We start from the raw sequence: 24969 nt of genomic DNA on the forward strand, positions 1-24969 counted from the left end.
AATTTTTGTTAGGCTAGGTAAAGTGCATCTTAATATATAATGTGGCCTAGTAAAATTTGTATGTACATTACAAATTAACGATCTTCAAATGTCTTAGCTGAAACTTTATCATTTTTATAAATTTTTTTTGGCAAGTAATTTGATTCAAATATGTTACCTTGTACTTTGAGTTTTGCAAAACATTTGAATCATGAAGCATTTCTTGGCATCTTTTTTGTTAAAAAGAAGGTAAATTACTAAGTGGGGAAGAGGTATCAGTAACACGAGAAAATTGTTTCGCATTTAAGTTACACCGATGCCACTGTACAGGCAATGAAGTCTTAAAAGTGCTTCATTTTCAATTCCACAGTACTAACAGTGTTGGTGCACAAAGTTGTACAAGTGGCTGGCAATAATTCAGGCTAACTGATGCTGATCAGTGCCATGCCTACAACTGTTCAAAGGATGTTGACGGGGCATTAACTAGTGGTGGACGATACCATAACTGTTTGGAATTTGCAACATAATGTGCTGTAGACAAGAAAGTTCACTGATTATCGAAAGTAGAACTTCAAAATTAACTTTGAGAAGAGGAGGGAAATTCAGTTCCCACAGGAAGTCATCTCTGCAGATTGTCTAGTACAGGGGTGTCAAACTCAAATTCACGGAGGGCCAAAATTAAAAACTTGGACTAAGTCGAGGGCCGAACTAAATATTTATTGAAAATTTTCAACAACATCTGCATGTTTTCTCTTCTTTCAACATTTGTAATGTTAAACTTTAGGATATAACTTTAGGAGGATAATGTTACAGGTCAGGAGTAGGTAGCTCAAGTTCACCCTTTGCTTGACCTGAGGGAAACATATTTGGTCCCTGTGGAGATGTAGTCAGCATTCACAGACTGTGTCCATTTTGGCCTGCATCAGGACTCAGCATTTCCTGCTCACTCCTCAGGCTCTAGGCCTCTATTCACCCTCGACCCACCATCCCTCTACCTGAACAGTCCTTTACCCAACCTCTACTCACCCCTCACTCCACTCGCTCTGCCTCTACCCACTCCATCCTATACACGCCCCTCTACTGCCTCTCCCCTCAACCTGTTCCTCCCTCTACCCATCTCTCACCCTCTAATCACCCCTCCCCTACTTGCCCTGCCCCTCCCCTTTTACCTCTTCCCTATCCACCCCTCCTTCTACTCATCCCTCCCTCTAACTGCCCCTCGAACCACCATAACTTCCCCTGCCCATTACTCCTCACCTACACCCTCTGCCCACCCCTGCTTACCCACCCACTCAGGCCCAGCGCGCTGCCGATCAGCCTTTGCGGACAGCCACCATCTCTTTCTTCACGTGCAGGGCCGAACCAGCCGTCCCTGGGGTCCGCACGGGAGCAAGCACTGAAAGCCGTGGCGACCGGGAGAAGTGCGCTCACGCTGTGGAAGGGCCGTCCGGTGCCTGTCGCGCGGGGCTCGTGCTGCCCGGGGACTGTGCGCAGCCTGCCATGCCCGTCGCGCCGACAGGAAATCACAGGCGCTCGCCAATCCGCCGCACCGCTCGACAGGTGGGAGAAGTGACTGGTTGTGCGGGGAGCCTTCCAACTGGCTTGCCGGCTGATGACATCGACAGACTTCTCGTGTTACAATTTCTCGTGTTACAATTTCTCGTGTTACAATTTCTCGTGTTACAATTTCTCGTGTTACAATTTCTCGTGTTACAATGGGGAAGTATGGTGGGGGTGACATTACCAAAAAACAGCATCGGCTCTCGCTGCAGGGCGGGCCACCTCTAATACATTTTTGAAATGATCTTGCGGGCCAAATATAATTCGGGCCAGAGTTTGACATGTGTGGTCTAGTGGCATTGAGGCTGTGGCACCCTGAATGAAGTGTAGCAAAAGATTTAATAACCCTGCATGCATAATTCAGGTGAGGGAATAAATCACTTTTCATTTTCATCAGCTGCATCACCTGCTTCACCACTTCTATCAGTATATATCCATCAGGTTACAATCTCACAACTTGATTGGGTAAACCATACTGTCCTGTATTTCCAACAGCTCTAAGTCTTTTACTCGTGTCTTGCGGCTCATAATTCACAAGTTAAAGGAGTGGAAACAGGCCATTAGGTCCATCGAGTTGTTCTGCGACTCTACACTAAGGTGAATTATGCTCATACCTAGTTCCACTTTCCATGTCCCTTGATACCCTTACTAATGAGATACTTAACCATTTCCTGTTTAAAACTCCCAGTGATCTGGCCTCCACTGCTTTGTGTGGCAGTGAGTTCTACAGATCTACGATCCTCTGACTAAAGAAGTTCTTCCTCTCTGTTTTAATTGGATAACTAATTTTAAGATTATGACCCCTTGTCCTCAATTCACCTATCAAGGGAAACGTCTGCATTCAGTCTATCAAAACCTTTCAAGATTTGAAATGTCTCTATGAGATCCCCACCCCCCTCCCCCCCCATACTCCAATAAATACAACCCAAGAGCTGTCAAATGTTCCCCAGATGCCAGGCCCTGCATACCAGGAATCATCCTAGAAAATCTCCTCTGCACCCTTTCCAAAGACATCTTTTCTAAGATAGGGGGCCCAAAACTGTGCACAGTACTCCAAATGGGGTCTCACCAATACCCCATAGAGTCTCATTAATGCCTCTCTGCTCTTATACACCATACCTCTTGAAATGAATGCCAGCATAGCATTTACCTTCTTCACTACCAATCCAACCTGAATTTTATTTGACCAGAGAATAGCATTCAAAGTCTCTTCCATCCACATAGGAGAAAATAGCACGTAATCAGTGTGATTAGCTTCAACTAGTGTGTCTGTACTAGTTCTCAACTGGATATTGCACTTCACTCCATTAATTTTTTTAGCTCATAGATGGTGACTATAACTCCCTGAACCCTACTTCCCTCAGGTTTCTAAAAAAAACCTTCATTCCTACAACCTGAGCATGGTATATCTGCACTTAGATCTTTCATGGCTTTACCATCACTGCATCCAACCTACTCCCTAAACCCATGTGCCTTTCTCCTTTTCAGGTGGCTCATCAGTAAGAGAATAATGAAAGGACCATGTCACATGATTGATCACTCAAAGGGCCCATTATTTTCTAAGGAGGTTAACTTGAAGACAGGATTTGCACATTAGTTACTGGCATGAGTTCCCTGCATCCAAATAGGGAGATGTCAGTGCAGATGGCTGTCTCACAAAGGTGTGAGTTACAGGAGAGGGTTTCAATGGAGAATCCTCCAGTGGATGCAGGAGGGGGTAGCATAATGTGATTTACTTCCTTGACAGGCATGCCAGAAAGTTTGAAATACTGTTGTGAACATCACTCCAAATTTGTACACTGTCTTGGATGGCCCTTGGAACTCATTATTTTAGAATTTAATGCATGGGCCTTTCAATGATTAAGAGCCCAACCACCATGCAGTCGGTTTTTGCTGATAATCTAGCTTGCAATGCAGCATGAGCAGAAATCAACAATGACTAGGTGAGGTGTGTGCTGTCATCTCTTGATGGTATTGTTCAAAAGCATGTTTGAGTAAGTCATTGACTCTCCAGCACTCTTTCCTCCATTGGTTGATAAGGAAATGGCAGTGCAATGTATATATACTTTCATAACAGCAAGTTCTCATTGTCATTTCCTAGTTTGTGAAGTGATAGTATGAGTCAAAACCAGATGGCCCACTGCTTATTAAGATCGTCCAAGAACATCCTCTGTAGTCTTATCTATTCTATAGTCAGCAGCTTTCTGCACAGAGATACCAGAATAACTATTTTTAAAATGTACTCTAGTCCTCAATTAATTTTTATTTACTGGTAGTTATTTTCCTGATGGGGTATATAAATGTCTTGGCTCCAGATTCAAGTACCACGTGTTAAGGTGTGTGATAAAATTCATTTGTTAGCAGTGTGAATTTTTATTCAATAGTGTGGTCAACTGGAACATATCAACATTGTTCTATGTAAGATGTCTGCTGCAGTGAAATCTTGTGCTTTATTTTAAATACTTGAGATATAGGTGTGGTTCACAGCTCAATTTCACCCTAATTGACATTGGAGATGTGTTAGATATTTGTCTTCTTGAATCACTGCAGCCTTTATGATATACATATAGCCCCAAGAGCTGTTCAACTAAAAATTTCAGGATTATTATAGTGACGCCGGAAAAATGGCCAAGTATTTTCAAGTGGTGATCATTTTTAAGTGAATTTTTAAGGATAAGGTGAGCTTGTTTTGTTTATTTATTAAGGGGCAGAGAAAGTAGATTTGTCGTAGAATTTGCTGCAATGGATTTTGTAGGTTGTTTAGGCTATAACTATAGTCTGCCACAGTTGAAGAAACGGAACATTTAGTGTGGGATACTCCTCTCAGTCCAAGCTTCTATTTGCAGTGTACTTTGACAGTGCTATTTTGTTAGTTTAAATGATTTTTCTCTCAACTGTTGCTGTCTGACCTGAAGTTCAAGATTTTCAGTTTTATTTCAGCTGTTATGGAATAAGTTAATAAAATTATGATAAAATATATATTAAAAGGGTAAGATTTAGAGGTTCAGTTATCAGGGCACATTTCACAAACATCTCATTTGCCTTGCAAGAGATATACAAGGAGTAGACTTTGTGTCTACACTTGGCTTTGCAGAGATAATGGAAAGTCCTGTGAGAGTTTCACAAGAGGGTGTTAATGGACTAGCATGTTTGAAGAGTGTTCAGGCTCAAGAACTGAGAACTCTTTTGCTTCTAAACTGGTGCCAGAGTTTTAAATGCCTGGTTGGAGTTTGTAGTCCTAAGAGGGGCCACGTGGTTTTGCAAACAGAAAAAACGTCCATTGTTTGTCAGAGTATTCTGCAAGAGTTTGTGTGAAGGCTGCAAGTTGGCAGACCTGATGCAAGATCCCATTTCAAGATGGGTTTTGAGTTTGGAGTTCAACCTATTCTAAATCTCTGTAGTCAATTGCAGAGGTTGTGGCTGGTTATTGTGTTTCTCCTGAAATAGGGGAATAAGAACTCAATGTGGTAACCTGGAAGAAGAGGTTATCCACTGGAAAAACAAGACATTTCAGTTGCTAATTGAAGGAGATCAGTTTGTGTGTTCAAAGAACAATGAATATCTCTCTGGAACTAACAAAGACCTTCCTAAGTGGTAACAATTTAAGTTACAGCACAAGAGCCTGGTGAAGACATTAAATGTTCAATTATGTGCACAGTATGGAAGATTGCATGATACCAGTGAACTTGGAGAAGTGAAAAGTGAATGATTGGACAGTGAAAAATAACTTTCCTGAACACACAAACATTACATACATGTGCAATTAGAAGGGATTAAGTTAATCGTAGACTGTTGATCTTATTATTCTGTATTAAGAAAATAAAACCAGTTTTGTTTAAGTAGCCATTGTCTTGGTGAATTTTTGTTGCTGCTGGTGTTTGAGTCCTTTGGGCTTGTTACCCAGCTTTCTTGATCTGTAGCATTTTGGATTGAAATATTTATTTGAACTTTCCAGGATGCACTATTTAAAGTTGGATCATCATCATTTATTTTAAAATGAAAGGCCTCTTTGTTAAGCTTTGGAATTTTAGCAGAATAATGTTTTTTTTTCTGTTTTCTCTTTACTTCCACTTTCTTATAATCTGGGTACAGAAATATTTATAAATATCTCTGAAGTAGATTCAAATATCTAGGAATGACCCTCAATTGGGATTTTACTATTGTCAAGTACAAGGGTGGCCAAACTTGCTTAATATAAGAGCCACAAATGATGAAGCTCAGATGCTTGAGAGGATAAGAACATAATTTACACATACGTTTTTATTGTTGCAAACACATTTTTTAACAAACATTTAATATAAATTTTAAGAAATGCATATTAAATACAATAATATTTATCCATGCATGCAGTTTTTAAACTGTTAATTTGTATTAGTTTCAATAATCACAGACACAAATATGTAAAAAAAAACAAAAATATATATTTTAATCAGATTTCCACCTTACAAAATTAGTCTTATTATAATCATTTTTTAATGACTAAAATACAGTTCTACAAATATCAAGCTATTAAAAATGCAATTTGGGTGGGCGAGGGAAGAGAGACTGGCAGCGCGAGGGGGGAGAGACTGGCAGCGCGAGGGGGGAGAGACTGGCAGCGCGAGGGGGAGAGACTGGCAGCGCGAGGGGGAGAGACTGGCAGCGCGAGGGGGAGAGACTGGCAGCGCGAGGGGGGAGAGACTGGCAGCGCGAGGGGGAGAGACTGGCAGCGCGAGGGGGAGAGACTGGCAGCGCGAGGGGGGAGAGACTGGCAGCGCGAGGGGGGAGAGACTGGCAGCGCGAGGGGGGAGAGACTGGCAGCGCGAGTTGGGCTGGCCAGGCAGGTAGGTGAGGGGGAGAGACCGGCAGCGTGAGACGGGCAGGTGAAAGGGAGAGACCGGCAGCGCGCCGCATATTAAAGGTCAAAGAGGCACATGTGGTTTGCGAGCTATGGTTTGGCCACCCCTGATCAAGTAGAACAGTTCTTGACAATGGGCAGTAATTGATCTTTCAACGAGCACTGATCATTTGTCAAAGCCTTGAGTTTTTTAGTACTTTTATCTGGACCAATGAAAATATTTATTTCCAAGTTAATATGAAATTCTGTTAAGAGGCTATTTTATTTTTTTATTCATTAGGCATTTGATTTGATCGAACAGAGATATGCAGCAGTGAAGATCCATCAGCTAAACAAAAACTGGAGGGAAGAAAAGAAAGAAAATTATCATAAGTATGTCTTTATCCTTAAAACTGCAAGTAGAATTTATTGTAGTTTCAGAATGAAGTAGAATTATATGCATTGTTTTAATTGTTGGTTTTAGGCATGCATGTAGAGAATACAGAATACACAAAGAACTGGATCATCCCAGGATAGTTAAATTGTATGACTATTTTTCCCTGGATACAGATACGTAAGTAAGCTCTTTTGTATTTCAGAATGACTATGTTGCTTTGCATTTGTCTCAGAGTATCAACAAAGGGGTTAAAATGTGGTAATTGCAAAGATTTAAATTTTGTTGTCATGGGGAGATAAATATGATAATTTTAAATACGAAAAGGCTTAAGTCATGCTTTATTTAGTACAAGAGTGTCAAACCTTTTTAGTTGTGGGCCACATAAGGAGTCAGAGGTCAAACAATATTAAGCCCAGCAATTTTCAGCCAGTTACACTCAAGAAAAACCCTTTAGACCACAAAATCCCTGTGCCATTGAAAATTCATTTTCTATCAAAATAATTTTACGACACTACTGAACAGTTTAATTGTTGACATGACCATAGTTTATTGATTTGCTCACATATTAAAGTAGGCATTTCTTTATCTGCTGCTCTTGAATTCAAATGGACACAATAAAACCCATTAAAACGCTCATTTAAAAAGCTGGGTGCAGAATAAGAGCAGGAAAAAAGATCACGAAAAGGACATGGTAGTCTCTAACATTTCTCCATAACTCTCAGTGAATACAGTTAATGTTCCAAGGGTCCACCTTAATGATTATAATGCAAAGTGTAAATCTGTAGATAGGCTATTAAATTTGAGATCCCTTGCAAATCAAACAGACACAATTCCCATGACTTCTGTGAAAAAGTATTCATTCTCCCACTCTGTCTGAAATTTTTCTGTTTTTTTTTCAGTTCTGGCATGTTTAATCAATTGGGGTAAATTAGTTGATGAGTAACATTGCAATAGTCGGTCTAGTAGTTCAACATGGAGGCGACATCTAATGTTCAAACAAAAAGAGCTATATACTCTACATACAGTGCAGTTGATTGTTAGAGACTATCTTCTAACTGGCCATATTCCATTTTTTAAAAATTCACCTATGCCACATAAAAATGCACAGTTGGCCTGTGGGCTGTAGTTTGACCACCCCTGCATTAGTCCAATGGAATTATATTTTAAAGATGTGATTGTTAATTTTGTGACTCTATGAATCCTGAGTGGATAGTTTCACTAAAACAGAAACATTACAAATACCTCATTTAAGAAGGAACAGCATCTTAAGAATAAAAAAGACTTCCATATAAATGTTCAGAATAGAATTTGATAAGCATGGTCTTTAATCCTTAATAATTGGTACAGGTGACACCCTCATTCAATGTTTGGATGCTCAGGTAACAGAAATTTGCCCTTACAGAATTTACAAATCACTACAAAAAAAATTTTAGATATAAAATTCACTCATGAAATGTACATGGAAAATAAGTAAATACAATTTAACATTTGTTAACTCCTGTTTTTTTGATGCATGCACAAATGAAGCAGCTTTGCATTACAGAAAATCATGATAGGACTGCTTTCTCGGAACACAACCCCAACTCCCCACCTCCTCCAAAGTGGACTTGCCTGTGGTCTTTTTTTCAATACCAAGTTGTGCTTTAGCACAGTGGTTTCCAAACTGACCCCCCCCAAATTCACATTCCATCTTAAGCAATCCCTATGCCATAAGTCAGTGGTTCTCAACCTTTCTCTTTCCACTCACATACCACTTTTAAGTATTCCCTATACCATAGGTGCTCAGTGCTCTGTGCCATTGGTGCTCTGTGATTAAGAAGGGATTGCTTAAGGTGGCATGTAGGTGGAAAGTAAAAATTCGAAAACTTACTGTTTTAATTGTACCTAATTGACTCATTATGTGCATGGTTTCATAACTCCAAAGGAAATAGGCAAATTACAATTTTTCTCAAGCAAAATATTTCAGTAACAATTGGGTTTAGAGCAGTGATTCTCAACCTCCTTTCCCAGTCACATACCACCTTAAACAATCTGTTGCCTATCACAGAGCACCATTAACACAGGGATTACTTAGTGGTATGTGAGTGGAAAGAAAAAGGTTGTGAACCACTGCAATAAGTGCCCTGTGATTAGTAAAGGATTGCTTATAAGGTGGTATGTGAGTGGGAAGGGAAGGTTGGGAATCACAGCTTTAGATCCAATTGTCACGGAAATATTTTGCTTGGAAAAAAAATGGTAATTGGCCCATTTCCTTTGGAGTTATGAAACCATGCACATAATGAGTCAATTAGGTACAATTAAAACAGTGGTTTTCAAACCTTTTTCTTTTAAGCACTTATGGGATAGGGAATACTTAGGGTGGAATGTGAGTTTAGGGGGGGCAGTTTGAAAACCTCTGGCACTCAGTTAAACCAAAATAATGCATATTTGTACTAAAATGTATTACTTTATTTACAAAAATATTCCTGGTCAATTGCACTGCAAAGTGGCAATATTTAAACACCATATTTCTGAAATCTTTCTGTCTGTACAAGTCGAGAAAGATTCTTAATCAATGATGGTTTGAGCAAAATGCACTCATTTTAGGTTTGCAGGGCAGCACTTAAAATTGTTGAACAGCTGAGGTTAATTTGTTAAGAAACTGAGAACTTGATGCATCCCAGCAAAATTAGAAAATAGTGCATCAGTACATTTTACGTTATTATTAGTTATTTAATATCTAAGTTACTCAAAGCAAGTGAATTAAAATCGGATTAAGCGTGTTCTTTTATCAGATGCATTAATTGAGTAATGATTGCTATTTGGGTGTTCAACAAACTTTTGATGCCACAAAATAATTGGTTAATATTGTGCAAATCTACTTTGTAGCAATTTCTTTGATATACAAATTATTTTGGGCAATCTGGGGGGGGGGGGGGGGTCACTTATGGAGCTGTAGTAATATATGGCATAGGAATAGGTTCTTCATCCCACCAAGTGCACCTATGATTAACCAGCCATTTTTACACTAATTCTGCCATAGTCCAGCATTGCATGAGGAGCTTCTCCAAACTGGTACACTTTTGAGCACAATTGCGCCTGTTTGGTGTAAGGAAAAATTACATATTAATGAAGAAACTTTGAGGTCTGATTTTTTTTCTCAAATCAGTTGTGCTGTCATTAATATGAGACTATAAGCCATAGGACCAAAAATAAGCTATTCAGCCCATTGAGTCTGCCATCATTTAATCGTGAGCTGATCCATTTTCTTACTCAGCCCCACTGTCCAGCCTTCTCCCCAACAACCTTTGATGTCCTGGCTAACCCTTAACACTATCAATCTCTGCCCAATGACCCTGCCTCCACTACTGCCTGTGACAGCAAATTCCACAGATTTACCACCCACTGGCTGAAGAAATTCCTCTGCATCTCTTGATGCCCCTTCAATGATGTAGTTTACCCTCTTATCCTAGACTCTCCCACCATGGGAGAACCATGAGAACCTTTCTACATGTACTCTCTCCATGCCTTTCAACATTTGAAATGTTTCAATGAGATTCCCCCTTCATTCTCCTGAATTCCAACAAGTAAAGGCCAAGAGCTGTCAAACGCTCCTCATAAATAGCCCTTTCATTCCGAGAATTATCCTTGTGGACCTTGGAACCCTTTCCAAAGTCAGCACATTTTCTTTCTTAAATGATGAACTCAAAACTGCTCACAATACCCCAAGTGAGATCTCATCAGTGCCTTGTAAAGCCTCAACGTCACATCTCTGCTGTGGTATTCTACTCTTGATAGGAATGCCAGCATTGTATTTGCCTTCTCCCCCATCAACTCAACATGTAAGTTTATCTTCAGGCTATCCTTCATGAGGACTCCAAGGTCCTTTGTGTCTGGGTATTTTTAATTTTCTCCCCATTTAAAAAAAATAGTCCACCTGCTTATTTTTTATTCTACCAGTACTTTCCGGTATTATTTTATTTGCTACTTCTCTACCCATTCTCTGCATCCAAGTCTTTCTGCAGCCTCCCTGTTTCCTCAACACGACCTGCTCCTCCACCTACCTTTGCATCATCTGTAAATTTGGCCACAAAGCCATTCATTCCATAATCAAAATCATTTTTTAAAAAAAAGTGGTCCAACACTGAATCCTGTGGAACACCACTAGTAAGTGGCAGCCAACCAGGATATATGATCCCTGCTTCATGCCAATCAGCCAATGCTCTATCCACGCTAGTATGTTTCCTGTTATACCATGGGCTCTTATTAAATAACATCATGCGTCGCACCTTGTCGGAGGCCTTCTAAAAATCTAAATACACGTTACCTGTATCTCCCTTACCCAACGTGCTTGTCACTTGTTCAAAGAATTCCATAGGTTTGTCAAACAATGGGGGAGGGGGCGGGATTATACATTCTACTCCTAAATTTTTAAATAAAACATTTTTAAAAAATAGGTTTGTCAAGCAAGATTTTCCCTTGAGGAAACCATGCTGGCTTTGGCCTATCTTGACATGTGCTTCCAAGTACTCTGAAGTCTCATCCTTGGCAATAGACTCCAACATCTTCTCAACCACTGTTGTCTCCCTCCCTTCTTGAACAGTGGAACGATATTTGTGATTTTTCCAGTCCTCTGGGACCATACCAGAATCTATTGATTCTGTCCATGCGACTGAGCCTTGGTTGAAAGAGGAGCAGTTCTGGTAGCTTAATGTTTTTCAGTTTTAGACAGGAATTTAAGAGGTGGAGGGGTCACAGCTGCACTCAGAAGATGATGGATTATTCACTGAGGCAAGTACAATTAGGAAGGGTCAAACACTCTACAAGCCTCCCAATAAGCACTGAAAGATAAAGGAACAGATATGTAGACCGATTATGAGAAGGTGTAAAAACAGGGTTGTTGTAGTATTGACTGAGATGACCTTGAGTCAGAGGCTTAAATGGGACAGAATTTGGGGGCACCATTGGCATAACAATTAGTGCAATTAGTGCAATGCTTTTACAGCACCAGCAAGTGGTACCAGGTTCAAATTCTGTCTGTAAGTAGTTGGTATGTTCTCCCTGCGTCTGAGTGGAGTTTCCCTGGGGTTGTAGGCTTCCTCCCACCGTTTGAAACGTACTGGGTCGAAATTAGGCAGCATGGACTTGTGGGCCTGAAATGCCCTGTTACAGTGTCTAAATTTAAATTTGTTAAAATGCATACAAAAGGTTTTCTTGAAGTAGCACATAGTCCATCCAGAGAAGAATTTGCAGTCAGTGGGGTCAAGAGCAATATACAAATGTGCTGGAGAAATTCTGCAAGTTACCCAGCATCTTTTGGAATAAAGGATAACCAACATTTTGGGCCTAAGCGCTTGGTCAAGGCATGAAGTAGGCATGTGAATAAAAAGGTGTGGGGAAGATGGGAGAGAAGGGAGGAGGGCCACAAGCTAACTGTTAAGTGGTCATGAGTGGATATAGGTGGGAAAGTGGAAGAGGAAAAAAAAAGACTAGAAGTGACAGGGGAGGGGGTGATCAGCTGGAATAAAAGAGAGGGAAAGAGAGACTCGGGGGAAGGTTTAACAGAAATTGGAGGTCTATAATAAAGCTATTTGGTTGACGGGTGCCCAGACAGAATGCAGAGTGTTCCTCTAATTTGCAGGTAGCCTCGAGGCATGGATAGACATGTTGATGTGGGAATGGAATGTGGAATTCAAATGGTTGGCCACTGAATAATCCTTGCTATTGCAGAGGACAAACCGAAGGTGCTCAACAAAACAATCTCCCAGTCTCTGATATAGAGGGGGCTAAATCAGAATTACAGATTGACCTCTGCACGTAATGATTACATCGGTGGTGCCTCCTGCACCCATAATGAGCTTGTCAACTTTATCCACTTAGCTGTTAACTTTCACCTCGGAAGATAAAACTGTTTACAGATATTTTCTAGAAACCCACAAACTCTCACAGTTGCCTTGACTACACCTCTTCCCTCTCTCTCTCCTGTATGATTCTATTACTTTCTCTCAATTACTCCACATCTGTTGCATCTTCTCCCAGGATGAGGTCTTTCTATCCAGAATATCTAAGCTACCTGCATCTCTATTTATGCACATCTGCCCTGGGCTCTTCTGTCCTGAGATGCAACAAGCACAGGATTTCCCTTGTCCTCACTTATCACCCCACTAGCCTTGGCATCAAACATATTATCTTTCACAATTTTCTCCACTTGCATGTTCCTACATCAGACACGTCTTTCCCTCCCCCTCTAGTTTCTAGATGGACTACTTGCTCCTGGACTCCCTCATCCAATCATGCCTTCCCACTAATCACCCCCTTAGTACATAACTCTGTAACTGCTAGAAATTCTCCCATCTGTATCCTCTTGTGTGTCATTCCTACCCATTTGCCTGTACTCCTACCACTGTCCCTTTTCTCTCCTCTTTCCCCTCCACCCCACCTTTTTTATTAGCTCATACCTTGACGAATGACTTGAGTTACCCTTTACTGTGGGGTCTGTGCCCAACATGGCGGTGCTTATGATCAGCATCCACCAGGGAAATGGGGGACCAGTGCAAGGTGCCAGAAATGGAGATCCGCCTGCCCACCCCACTCTGAGAAGCAGAGGAGACGACCCATGGGACGGTGACTGTGACAGCGAACCACTGGGGGGGTTCTGCGGCTGAAGGACCCACACAGGCGGCGGGCTGTTGATGACTCAAGGCGAGGAACATGCAGGCTACAGATTGCTGGAGACTAACTGAAAGGGGTACCAGGTATCAAATCCAGGATGCAAGAGGGTACCAAAAGCACTAAAGGGTTCCTAATTGTATGAGAGATTTCGATCTGGAGTTTTGAGTTGCTGATGGTTTGGACTGGATTCTGTGTGGTTGCGGGAGCGCTGGAGATAATTCCACAGACATTTGGTGATTATGGGAGACTTATTTTTGCCTCTCTTTCTCTGACTGTACAAGGCTTCAGGCAATTTCTGCCAGTGACATCTGTCTGCGTTGGGTCTTTTGAAAAGTATTAAAAAGGATAAATTCCTAAGGCCTATTGGGATATATCCCTCCCAGCTTATTGAAAAAAAGTGCTTGGAATGGGTGACCAACAGGAGTGGTAGAAGTTGATGCAATAGTTGCATTTAAGAGGCTTTTATTTTTTTAACATTTTTAAATTTAGACATGCAGCACAGTAACAGGCCCTTCCAGCCCACGTGCTCGTGCTACCCAAATAGTCTACAGCCACCGTATATTTTGAAAGGTAGGAGGAAATCCAGCAGACATGGGGACACTATACAAATTCCCTACAGTCACGTATAACTGTGAGTTCTTTTTCCTGCAGGTAAGGCAGAATTAGCACTTATTGGTAGTGTAAAAAGAACTACACAGTGAACAAATAAAGAAATGTAAACAACTGCAATGCTGGGAGGAATAAACAAACAACAAAGTGCAAAAGAGCCCTTAAATGAACCCCTGATTGAGATTGTTGTTGAGCAGTCTGATCGTGGAGGGGAAGCAGCTGTTCCTGAACTTGGTGGTGCAAGGCTTGTAGAATCTGTGCCTCTTTCCTGATGGTAGCAATGATGACAGAGTGTGTGCTGGGTGGTGTAGATCCTTGATGATTTCTGCTGCTCCAACGGCAGCGATCCCTGTAGATGTTTTCGATGGTGGGGAGGGTTTTGCCTGTGATGTCCAGGACTTTTTGTAGAGCTTTAGGCACAGGGATATTGGTGTGCCCATACCAGACTGGTAAGCACATTTTCCATCTGTAGAAATTTGCCAGGGTTTCAGATGTCATATCAAATCTCCGCAAACTCCCAAGGAAGTATCATGTGCATGATCTAGCTCTAGCTCTGGCAAATGAGAAATCAGTGAGACATTTTAACATGCTATTAAATGAAAGAATGGAAAAAGCTGCAGCACACATTTCAAATGATTGACAGGAAATGGGTAAGGTTTCAAGTTTTATCGCTTGATGTATTAATAAAAAGGCTAAAAGATCATTGGTGGATAAAGCCATAAAAGGTACATATGATTTATTTCAAGTAGAAGAAAAAAATTGTATACCTGTATGGATATGATAGGTTTAGAGCAGTGGTTTTCAAACCACCTTAAGTAATCCCTATTCCACAAGTCCTCTTTGATTGGTGAGGGATTGCTGAAGGTGATATGGGGAAAAAAGGTTGAGAACCACTGCTCTAGGCCCAATTGTTACTGAAATATTTTGCTTGAGAAAAATTGTCACAGGCCCATTTCCTTTGGAGTTATGAAACTATGCACATAATGAGTCAATTAGGTACGATTAAAACAGTGGCTTTCAAACTTTTTCTTTCCACCCACATATCACCTTGAGCAATCCCTTACTAATCACAGAGCATTTATGGCATAGGGAATATTTAAAGTGGTATGTGAGTGGAAAGAAAAAGGTTGAGAATCACTGGTTTAGAGGGATATGTTCAAAAGCAGGCAACTGGTACTAGTTTGGGTGGAACATTTTGGTCAGTGTGAGAAAGCCTGTTTCAATGCTGTATGACTAGATATATAGGATAATGAGATTCTCCAGAATTTATACTATGCTTTGATAATCTAACATATATTTGTGAGTATATGTCTGTTTGCCTGTTCTCCATACAAATCAATATGGAGCATTCTAGAAATGTCCAAGGAGGTTTAGAAAGGGTAACATTTGATGCTGAATGTCATGACCACATTGAATTTAACCTTTATGGTCATGAGAAATTCAAAAAAATATTGAACATGCACCAGGGACACCTCAATTAGTTCTCGTGCTGTGCATCAATGTAAATTCAGAATAAAAATAAGTGGCCAAACCCAATTCATTATGGGTCCAAAAAAAAGCAAAGCAAAATTGGCAGAAGCTCTTCATAAGCCCTTAGAGTTAGACAAAAGAGAAAGCAAGAGACAGCAGAGGGACACTGGTCTCGCCTCACTGTTGATGCTTCCACACATGCAAGGAGCAGGCAGCAGAAAACAGAACAGCAGCAATACGCCTGTCTCACTGCTCATGCCTCCAGACAGGTAAGGGGCAGGCAGTGGGAAGCAGTACAGCAACACCAAGCCCACCTCAGTGCTCAGGTCTCCAGACAAACAAGGAGCAGGAAACTGAGGAACAACACCAAGCCTGCCTCATGCTGTGTTTGAAAAAATATATTTATGCAGAATTACCATCAAGTTTTTGGATATATTGTTTCAACCATGTAGTCAACAACTGAGTGCTTTATTTCCCAGGCAACGCTGGGTATCCTGCTGGAATTGTTACAAGCCCAGAGGACCCCAAAACGCAGCAGCAATAGATAATCACCAAGACAAATGCTCACTTAAAAAAAAGTTGCTTTTAATTATCTTTAAACATGAAAACAGAATCACACTTAAACTTAACTAACCTAACTTAACCCCCTTCTAATTCTAAGAGCACAAGTATGTAATGAGTGTGTAAGTTCAGAAAAGTTCTTTGGTTTACAGTCCAATCTCATTTCTCATTCTTCCAAGTTCACTGGTTGCAGGCAATTCTTATACTATGCACGGAATTTAACATTTATAAAGTTCACCAGGCTTTGGTGTCTCAAAGGAAAATGGTTACCACTCAGGAAGGTTCTTGTCGGTCTTCAGAGAGATTTGTTGTTCATTTTTAATCAGCCACTTCAGTGTCTTGCTGATGAAACTTGCCCCTTCAGGGTTCTCCAGATGATAACCTCTTTCTTTCAGGTCACCAAAGAATTCCATTTTGTTTCACTTATTTCAGGTGAAACATTAGATAGCCAGTCCTCTCCTCTTGCATGAACCACAAGGGCTTTGACCAGTCCATCTTTCAAAAGGGCTTTCCACAAGCTTTCCAGCTTGTCCTCATCCAGACCCAGCTGCTTCTGCTGGCTGTAACACTGTACAAGTGATCGATCTCTCTCTCTCTCTCTCTCTCTCTCTCTCTCTCTCTCTCTCTCTCTCTGAGAGAAAGCCTGTTTTACTCTCTCTGCTTGCAAAACCACATGACCCTCTTAAAACAACAAGTTCTCTTCCAGACAATCTGCGGCTCCAACGAGATCTTTCATCTGTTGCCTTTTGTAAACAACAATCTATTATGAAGTCTCTTGAGCGCTCTTCAAAGCTCTTGCAAAAGCTGTGGAGCCGATATGTCTAGCATGGGGCAGAGTTTCAGTATTTTAAATAAGATCTGTTTTAAAGTGTTTGTATGTAACCTACTCTAACAAACCTTTCCCAATTTATCTCCCAAAAATATATCTATATACTGTCACAGTATACTAATAAAAATGTGATCTAGCTGTTCAGGTTTCCATTATTTTGAGAATAACATCTGAATATTCAACCTTTAACAATTTTTTTTCATGTAGCCGGTTGGTCTGTAAACCAGGTGCTAAGATCCTTTGCATGCAAATACTAATTTTGAAATGTGGATAGGGTATGCTTTCATGATGCTATGGAAAAATAAGAGGTTGATTGCTACAACTTGGAGTTCAGCACTCAAACACTTGCCCCAATGTCAGAGGTAACATTATTATTGGGTTATCAACTCTTAAATCTGGAATGGAAAGGACAAAGATAGCATGTTTAACTGGTTCATAAAACTGGATTGTCTCTAAATCTCAAGGATTATTGAGGACAGACAATAAAAACTTGCCATGCTAGGACATCACTTGGATTTGGGGAACAAAATTGAACAATGCAAAAATGAATTGCCATCTTTGTTGGGAAAATAGATCAATGTAAGTCAGCTATGGGAGATTCACATCACTGTTATTTGGCAAAGACAGTTTAAAAGTGATAAAGTTAAAATAATCAAATAAGTCATATGAAAATTAGCAGAATTTTAATGAAAACCAATGTGTTGAAAATGTGTAATAAAATTAAATAATTTTTCTTCAGCTTTTGTACAGTTTTAGAATATTGTGAAGGAAATGACTTGGACTTCTATCTGAAGCAACATAAACTAATGTCTGAGAAGGAAGCAAGATCCATTGTAATGCAGATAGCAAATGCATTGCGATACCTAAATGAGATCAAGCCTCCCATTATACATTATGATTTAAAGCCTGGTAAGTTTGCTTCAGACTGAATGATTTGACATTTTGAGGGATTTAATTGGGTAATTTATTATTGACTGGTTTTGGAATTGGCTTTCAATTTATTGGGAAGTATGCACAATTTGTAACTGGTGCTTTTTTTTAAAATTGTGTTCATTTTCACAATATGGAACCTTATTCAAATTGCGGCTGCATTTCATACATTATAGTTGGGAATAGTATAAGATTGTGAAGTGCATAATGTGAATGCAAGATTGTAATAATCTGTAATAATGAACAAAGCTAAATTTTAACAGGGGAAGAAAATATTGGATTCCTAATGGAATAGTTTGAACCCTGCAGCCTTTGGAATGATGTTTTCCCTTCCTGTTATATAATACTGCAGCTTCAAGTCATAATCCTGTATTTTTATTGTCCATGTGGCCATTCTGTATTCAGTTGATCAGTAGCTGAAGAGTTTATACTTCCCAACACATGACAATCTGGATGTTGTGTCCCATTTCTAAAATTTTTGCTCTTGGTCTTAAAAACCTCAGTTATTAAATAACTTCATTTTATTACTCATCATGTACTATTGTATTTTGAGCAATACACTGGATAGTTGTCATTTTGCCAAGGGTTTTTGCTTGAAAGAATGACACTAATATCATGAGCAAGATGTATGTTAAGTCAGAACTTTGATTTTTTAAATGTAATTATAATTTTGTCACTGGAGCACAAATTAACAAGAAACTAAAAACAGAAACTAGTTTTTTTTTAATTATTTTAATGGAACTTGTTATTAATCTCTATAGGTCCTTGCAACTAAAAGTAGACAATAAAAGAATGCTTGCTTTGTGTTTTGTATAGCTACGATAATTTTTTTTTATTTAGGTAATATCCTCCTGGTTGATGGAACTGCATGTGGAGAAATAAAAATAACTGATTTTGGTTTATCAAAGATTATGGATGATGATAATTATAATGCTGTAGATGGAATGGATTTGACATCTCAAGGAGCAGGAACATACTGGTAAATTCTAGAAATTATTTTGGTGATTTTTCATTAAATATTATTTTATTCACAGTGAGATTCCTATTTATGGAACCTACTAATAATATTTTAAAGTATATTCTCATCAAGTACTTTGGGCTGATTACATTCAAATTTGTTAAATTTTAAAATATTGAGGTTTTGCTTTAACTTTATAAAAACCACTATTTTGGTTAGAAAAGCTAAATTTTCATTCCTAATTAATCAGGTTTGCATAAGAGGACTGAGGTGGTCAAATTGTTTGAGTAAGAATATTAATAGTTTTTTTCCATTGGCATTACACCATCCAGGATTAATTCAAAGTTGTATAAACATTGCATCTGAATTGATGAGGTGTTGAGATCTACCAACCTACATTGCATTTAACATGTAAATGAAAAAATAATTTTAAAGGTAATTTACTTTATTATATATACCTAAGTCATATAGGGGTTGTCTGTCAATTTTTTATGAAGACAATTATAACTACTTGTGTTTATATAGTGCCTTTAACATTGCCCCCATTATTTAAAAAATGAATACATAATCTAGGTTGGTTAAGTTGCACATGCATTAAAATGAACCCCCCCCCCCCCACCCCCACTTAGTATGATCGTTAGTGAATGTGAAAGCACCAATGGCAGTTAACAAATAAAAGCAATGAGTTTCTAAAATGTCCGAATCAATGATTATCACTTGACTATAGCAGGTTGCCATGCTTCTTTTTTTTACAGAAGTGTCAAAACTCCCTAGATACCTCATTGACAGTGAAGATCTTGCAACATTCTATGATAATTAAATGGACAATACAAATATTCTTGCCTTGTCTTTACCTACTATTAAATATTGGTAAATGTACTGGAGCCTTCTCATTAGTTTCTAGGACATAATAAATTCTATTCTTCAAGCTTTCTGAAAACTAAAACTTGAATATCTTATGGCATTGACCTATTAATGCCCAAAACTATGAAGTGTAATTCAAGATCTCTGGTAAATTTTTGCCTGGATACTGCTGCTCACCAAAGTCACTCATGAACATTTTGGCAAGAAACACAACTTTCCAGTAGTGCACACTTTATAGAGTGTGTAAAGAATTTGGAATTAAACATGGGATTAAAATAAAAGCACTATTTGGACTGTCAAATCCAGACTAGCTATACATGGGAACAATTAAGATCCCTTGCAAATGTCTTCCTTTCACCCATTTATCATAGTCATACAGTGCAGGACAGGTCCTTTGGCCCAACATTCCCATGCCAACCAAATGCCCTACCCACACTAGTCCCACCTGCCCGTGTTTGGCCAATATTCCTCTAAACTTATCCATGTATCCATCCAAATGTTTCTTAAAAATAGCAATAGTATCAGCCTCAACTACCATTCCAGCATCTTGTTCCATACACCCCCCCCCCCCCCCCACCCTCTGTCCAATTCCTATTTAATCTCTTCCTAAACCCCACCCCCATGACCTCTGGTTTACAAACTGATCTGCTCAGGCCAAAATACATTGCGTTCACCAGACCTTATTCCTTTCATGATTTTGTGCACTTCTATGAGATCATCCCTTGTCTTCCTGCCCTGCAAGGAATAAAGCCATAGCCTGTTCAATTCCCTTTCACCGTCTCCCAAGTCCTGAAAACATCTCTTTACATATTCTCCGCTCTCTCTTGAGCTTCACAAAAACTTTGCTGTAGCACGAAGACTAAAATGAACACCATGTTCTAAATGGGGTCTCAAAAAAGTTTTACACAACTGCAGCATGACCTCTCAATTTCTGAGCTCGATGACTGACAAAGGCCAACGTGCCTGTGACACCACTTAAAAAGTAATGTACCTGCACTCCCTCTGCGCTACAACACACCCAGAATCCCAAACATTCATTGTGTATGTCCTACCCATGTTAGACCTCCCAAAATACATCACCTCTTATTTCTCTTTATTAAATTCCATCAACCATTCCTCTGATTCTGCTGTAGTTTTCAATATCTTCATTACAGTACATTTTAGACAAAAGTCTCAGAAAAATTATGTAAACAGATTCCAGATAGTAACAAAAGTAGTTGCAGACAATTTGCTACCAATGAATTGAATGCAAGAATGAATACAAAAGATCTCTAGTTTAGGCAGTGGTTGGGACCACAATGTTGAAAGAACTTTTGAAAATACTAAGGTTAATTTTTGTAAGTTTTGAGGACTTGGTTTTTCAACTGGAAAATTAATACCAGATTTTAGCCTGCTAAATAAAAAAAATATAGGGCCTTGTTTGCAAATTGGCTGCTATATTTATGATTTTTCCATCGTGGCTACACTTCATTAATAAAAGTTTGAGTAGGGTTTTTAGGATATCCCAAAATCTTAAACAATCACACACAAATCTATTTCAGCCTGTCTTTTCATGAATGTGTAATGTGACTGCTATGCATGTGAATCATATTGCTGAAAGGGAGCACATAGATCAGAAATCAGTGAGGTCCAAGGATACAACCTTGAGGCATGGTAGAGATGTTTTGGAAATGAGTAGCCTCTTTCCAAAAGCATAAAAATTTCAAAAAGTATTTAAGATAGAAGATGGTGTTATGGTTCACTCTAGTAAATGTTGCTCAGAACGATGGATGAAAATTTTGGATAAATGAGGATATCCGAAACCATAATAACCATTACAGTATGGAAACAGGCCATCTTGGCCCCTCTAGTCTGCACCGATTTAAGTGAAACTCCACTAGTCCCACCTACCTGCTTCCTGTCCATAACCCTCCAATCACCTCACATCCATCCACTCATCCAACCTTCTCTTAAATGACAAAATTGACCTTGCTGCAATCACCTCTTCTGGAAGGTCATTCCACTCAGTCACCACTCTCTGAAGAAGCTTCCTCTTATGTTACTCCTAAAGTTTTGCCCCCTAACCCTTAACTTATGACCCCTCATTCCAATCTCACCTACCCTCAAGGGGAAGAGCCTATTCACATCTACTCTATCTATCCCCCTTATAATTTTATATACCTATATCAAATCCCCCTCAACATTCTACACTCCAATGACTAAAGACCCAGTCTACTCAATCTTTCTTTGTAGTCTAGATACTGCAATCCAGGCAACATTTTAGTAATCTTCTCTGCACCCTCTTTATTGATATCCTTATAATTTGATGACCAGAACTGCATACAATACTCCAAATTTGGCTTCCCCAATGCCTTGAACAGTCTCAACATCACCTCCCAGCTCCTATATTCTATGCTTTGATTTATAAAGACCAGCATACCAAAAGCCACCTTCAACACCCTATCTACATGAGAAACCACTTTCAAAGAATGATGAACCGTTATTCCAAGATCTCTCTATTCCTCTATCCCTTCCCCTTCACTGCATATGTCCTATTTTGGTTATTCTTCCCAAAATGAAGCACTTCACATTAAACTCCATCTGCCACCTTTCAGCTCACTCTTCTAAGCAATCCAAATCCTTTTGCACTTTCGAAAACAATCCTCACTATCCACAACCCACCCTATCATTCCATCATCTAAATCATAAATGTAAACCATATAACCATATAATAATTACAGCACAGAATCGGGCCAAATTGGCCCTTCTAGTCCATGCTGAACACTTTCTCCCACCTATTCAGAGAGTGGTGGGTGTGTTTAACGAGCTTCCAGATGAAGCGGCGGAGGCAGGCTCGATATTAGCATTTAAGGAGAAGTTGGATATGTATACGGATGGGAAAGGAATGGAGGGTTAACAAACAACGAACAACAAGGGATCCAACACCGATCGTCACTAGCCTCCATCCTTACTTATCACCATGACTCTGGTGCCTATCTTCTAGCCACTGTTGAACCCATCTGACTATCTCTACTTTAATCCCCAGTGCCTGGACCTTCCTCACCAACCTTCCATGTGGAACCTTATCAAAAGCCTTACTGAAATCCAGATAAACTACATCTACTGCTCTACCTTCATCAACCTTTCTAGTCACTTCCTCAAAAAATTCAACAAGATTTGTAAAACATGACTTTCCCCTCACAAACCCATGTTGGGTGCCCCTGATCAATCCCTGCCCCTCTAGAAACTCATACATGTTATCTCTAAGAATACTTCCCATTAGTTTACCCACCACTGACATCAAACTTACTGGCTGATAATTGCTGGATTTACACCTGGAACCCTTTTTAAACAGAGGAACCACGTTTCCAGCATGCCAATCCCGCGGCCCCACACCTTCCTCCAGTGACTATTGAAAAATCACTGTCAGAGTCCCCGCTATTTCATCCCTGACTTCCCTCAAGATCCTGGGGAAAATCCCGCCAGAACCGGAGACTTACCCACCTTTATATGCCTCAGAAGTTCCAACACCCCCTCTTTCCTAATCCCTAAGTTTTCCATAACTACTCCTTTTGCCTCACTTATCCTACACAATTCCATATCCTTCTCCCTAGTGAATACCAACGAGAAGAACTTATTCAATATCTCCCCCGTCTCATTCGGCTCCTCATACATTTGTCCACTCCTATTCTCTAGTAGACCAATTCTATCCATCACTTTCCTTTTGCTATTCACATATTTGTAAAAGCCCTTCGGATTTACTTTCACCCTGTTCACTATAGCTACCTCGTACCTTCTTTTCACTATCCTAATTTCCTTCTTAAGCTTCTTTCTACAATCCATATATTTTCCAAGCATCTCATCCATTACCTTGCTTTCTGTATTTAATGTAGGCCTCCCTTTTATCTCGAACCAACTTCCTAATCTCCCTTGAAAACCACGGCTCTCTTGAACATTTGGCCCTGCCTTTTTTCCTAACAGAAACATGAAGATTCTGCACCCTCAAAATCTCACCTTTAAATGTCCTCCAATTCTCCTCCACCTCCTTCCCGAAAATCAAATCAGCCCAAACCACTCCCTGCAAATCCCTTCTCATTTCATCAAATCTTGCTTTCCCCCTCTCAAGGATCTTCTTCGTCAGACCAGACCTATCCTTTTCCATAATTATGTTGAAACTAATGGTATCATGATCACTGGATCCGGAGTGCTCCCCAACACACACCTCAGTCACCTGCCCTATTTCATTCCCCATATGTGGATCCAACTCTGCCCCTTCTCTAGTGGGTACCTCAACATATTGTTGTTAAAAAAAACTATCCTGCACACATTTTACAAATTCTAAACCATCCAGTCCTTTCACTGAATGCATCTCCCAATCTATATTAGGAAAATTAAAATCCCCAACTAACACAACCCTGTGCTTATTGCACATCTCAGCTATTTCTTGCTCCCCACTAGGAGGTCCATAATGCACCCCTATAATTAATCTCACCTTTTCTATTTTTTATTTCCACCCACACCACCTCCCTTGACAAGCCCTCCAATCTATCACTCATCAGCACCGCTGTAATATTTTCCCTGACAAGTAAGAAACAAATCATAAATCCTCAAAAAAAAATGCTGGCTGTCGCCAATCACTACCACCTCCCCACCGAGAGGGAGGTGTCGGTGATCAGCAGTGGCCAGCATTTTTTTTAGTGAGAATTAAACATTATTTTAATGCTTAAAAAGCGTTTTCTTGTTTGTTGTTGTTTAAACACTGTTAGAAGAGATTTTCTGTTACTTCTGGGTTGTTTTTTAAAAATGACTAGTTCTCAGAAAACTGTAATTGTATATGGTTATATGGAAATAGGTCAGGTCCCCACCGTATCGGATAATCGGAGTTGTACTGCATATACAATGATCAAATGTTCCACTATTTCTCCAGAAACAACTGGTAACATTACATCCATATGAATTTATCGTTGAATGGAGGTGCAGTACATGAATTATGGAAATAATGTGCATTAACTGAATACTTTTTCTTTAGAAATTGCTTTATTTTGAAGGTACAGCATGACCTTTCATTCAAACGCAAAATTGTATATTTTTCCAGACAAGTTCCTAAATTTTGAAAATTGGATCAACTAAGAGAAATAGAATTTGTTTGTCAGAATAATTCAAAATCTAGAGGATTTGGTGCACATTATATCAGGAGAAACTATTACACAAGTTCATCTAATTCATTTTGCTGGATGTTTTTCATTTATGAATTTATTTTTCAAGCTATCGCCATTTTTGGCACAGTACAGGAATGATGCTATTTGTTTGTTGTGACCCAAGGTGTCTTGTTACCTTGGTTCAATTAGCAGCAGTTCCATTTCCAA

The 24969-nt window shown here is 39.6% G+C and overlaps 1 protein-coding gene across 8 annotated transcripts in view; it reads left to right on the top strand.

Moving 5' to 3' along the window:
* Window positions 1-24969, top strand: part of LOC138762146 (serine/threonine-protein kinase tousled-like 1) — a 135841-nt gene that overhangs the window by 108621 nt on the left and 2251 nt on the right. For 7 of the 8 annotated variants that reach the window (XM_069935607.1, XM_069935605.1, XM_069935610.1 and 4 more), the window contains 4 exons: window positions 6657-6748; window positions 6840-6929; window positions 17612-17781; window positions 18643-18781. In XM_069935607.1, coding sequence (XP_069791708.1) covers window positions 6657-6748; window positions 6840-6929; window positions 17612-17781; window positions 18643-18781 — 491 coding nt within the window. Of the gene's footprint in view, window positions 1-6656; window positions 6749-6839; window positions 6930-17611; window positions 17782-18642; window positions 18782-19092; window positions 19196-24969 lie in introns of all 8 variants that reach the window. The other variant, XR_011356773.1, reaches the window with a different exon arrangement.

This window comes from Narcine bancroftii, chromosome 4 (genome assembly GCF_036971445.1).
Source record: "Narcine bancroftii isolate sNarBan1 chromosome 4, sNarBan1.hap1, whole genome shotgun sequence".
NCBI lineage: Eukaryota > Metazoa > Chordata > Chondrichthyes > Torpediniformes > Narcinidae > Narcine > Narcine bancroftii.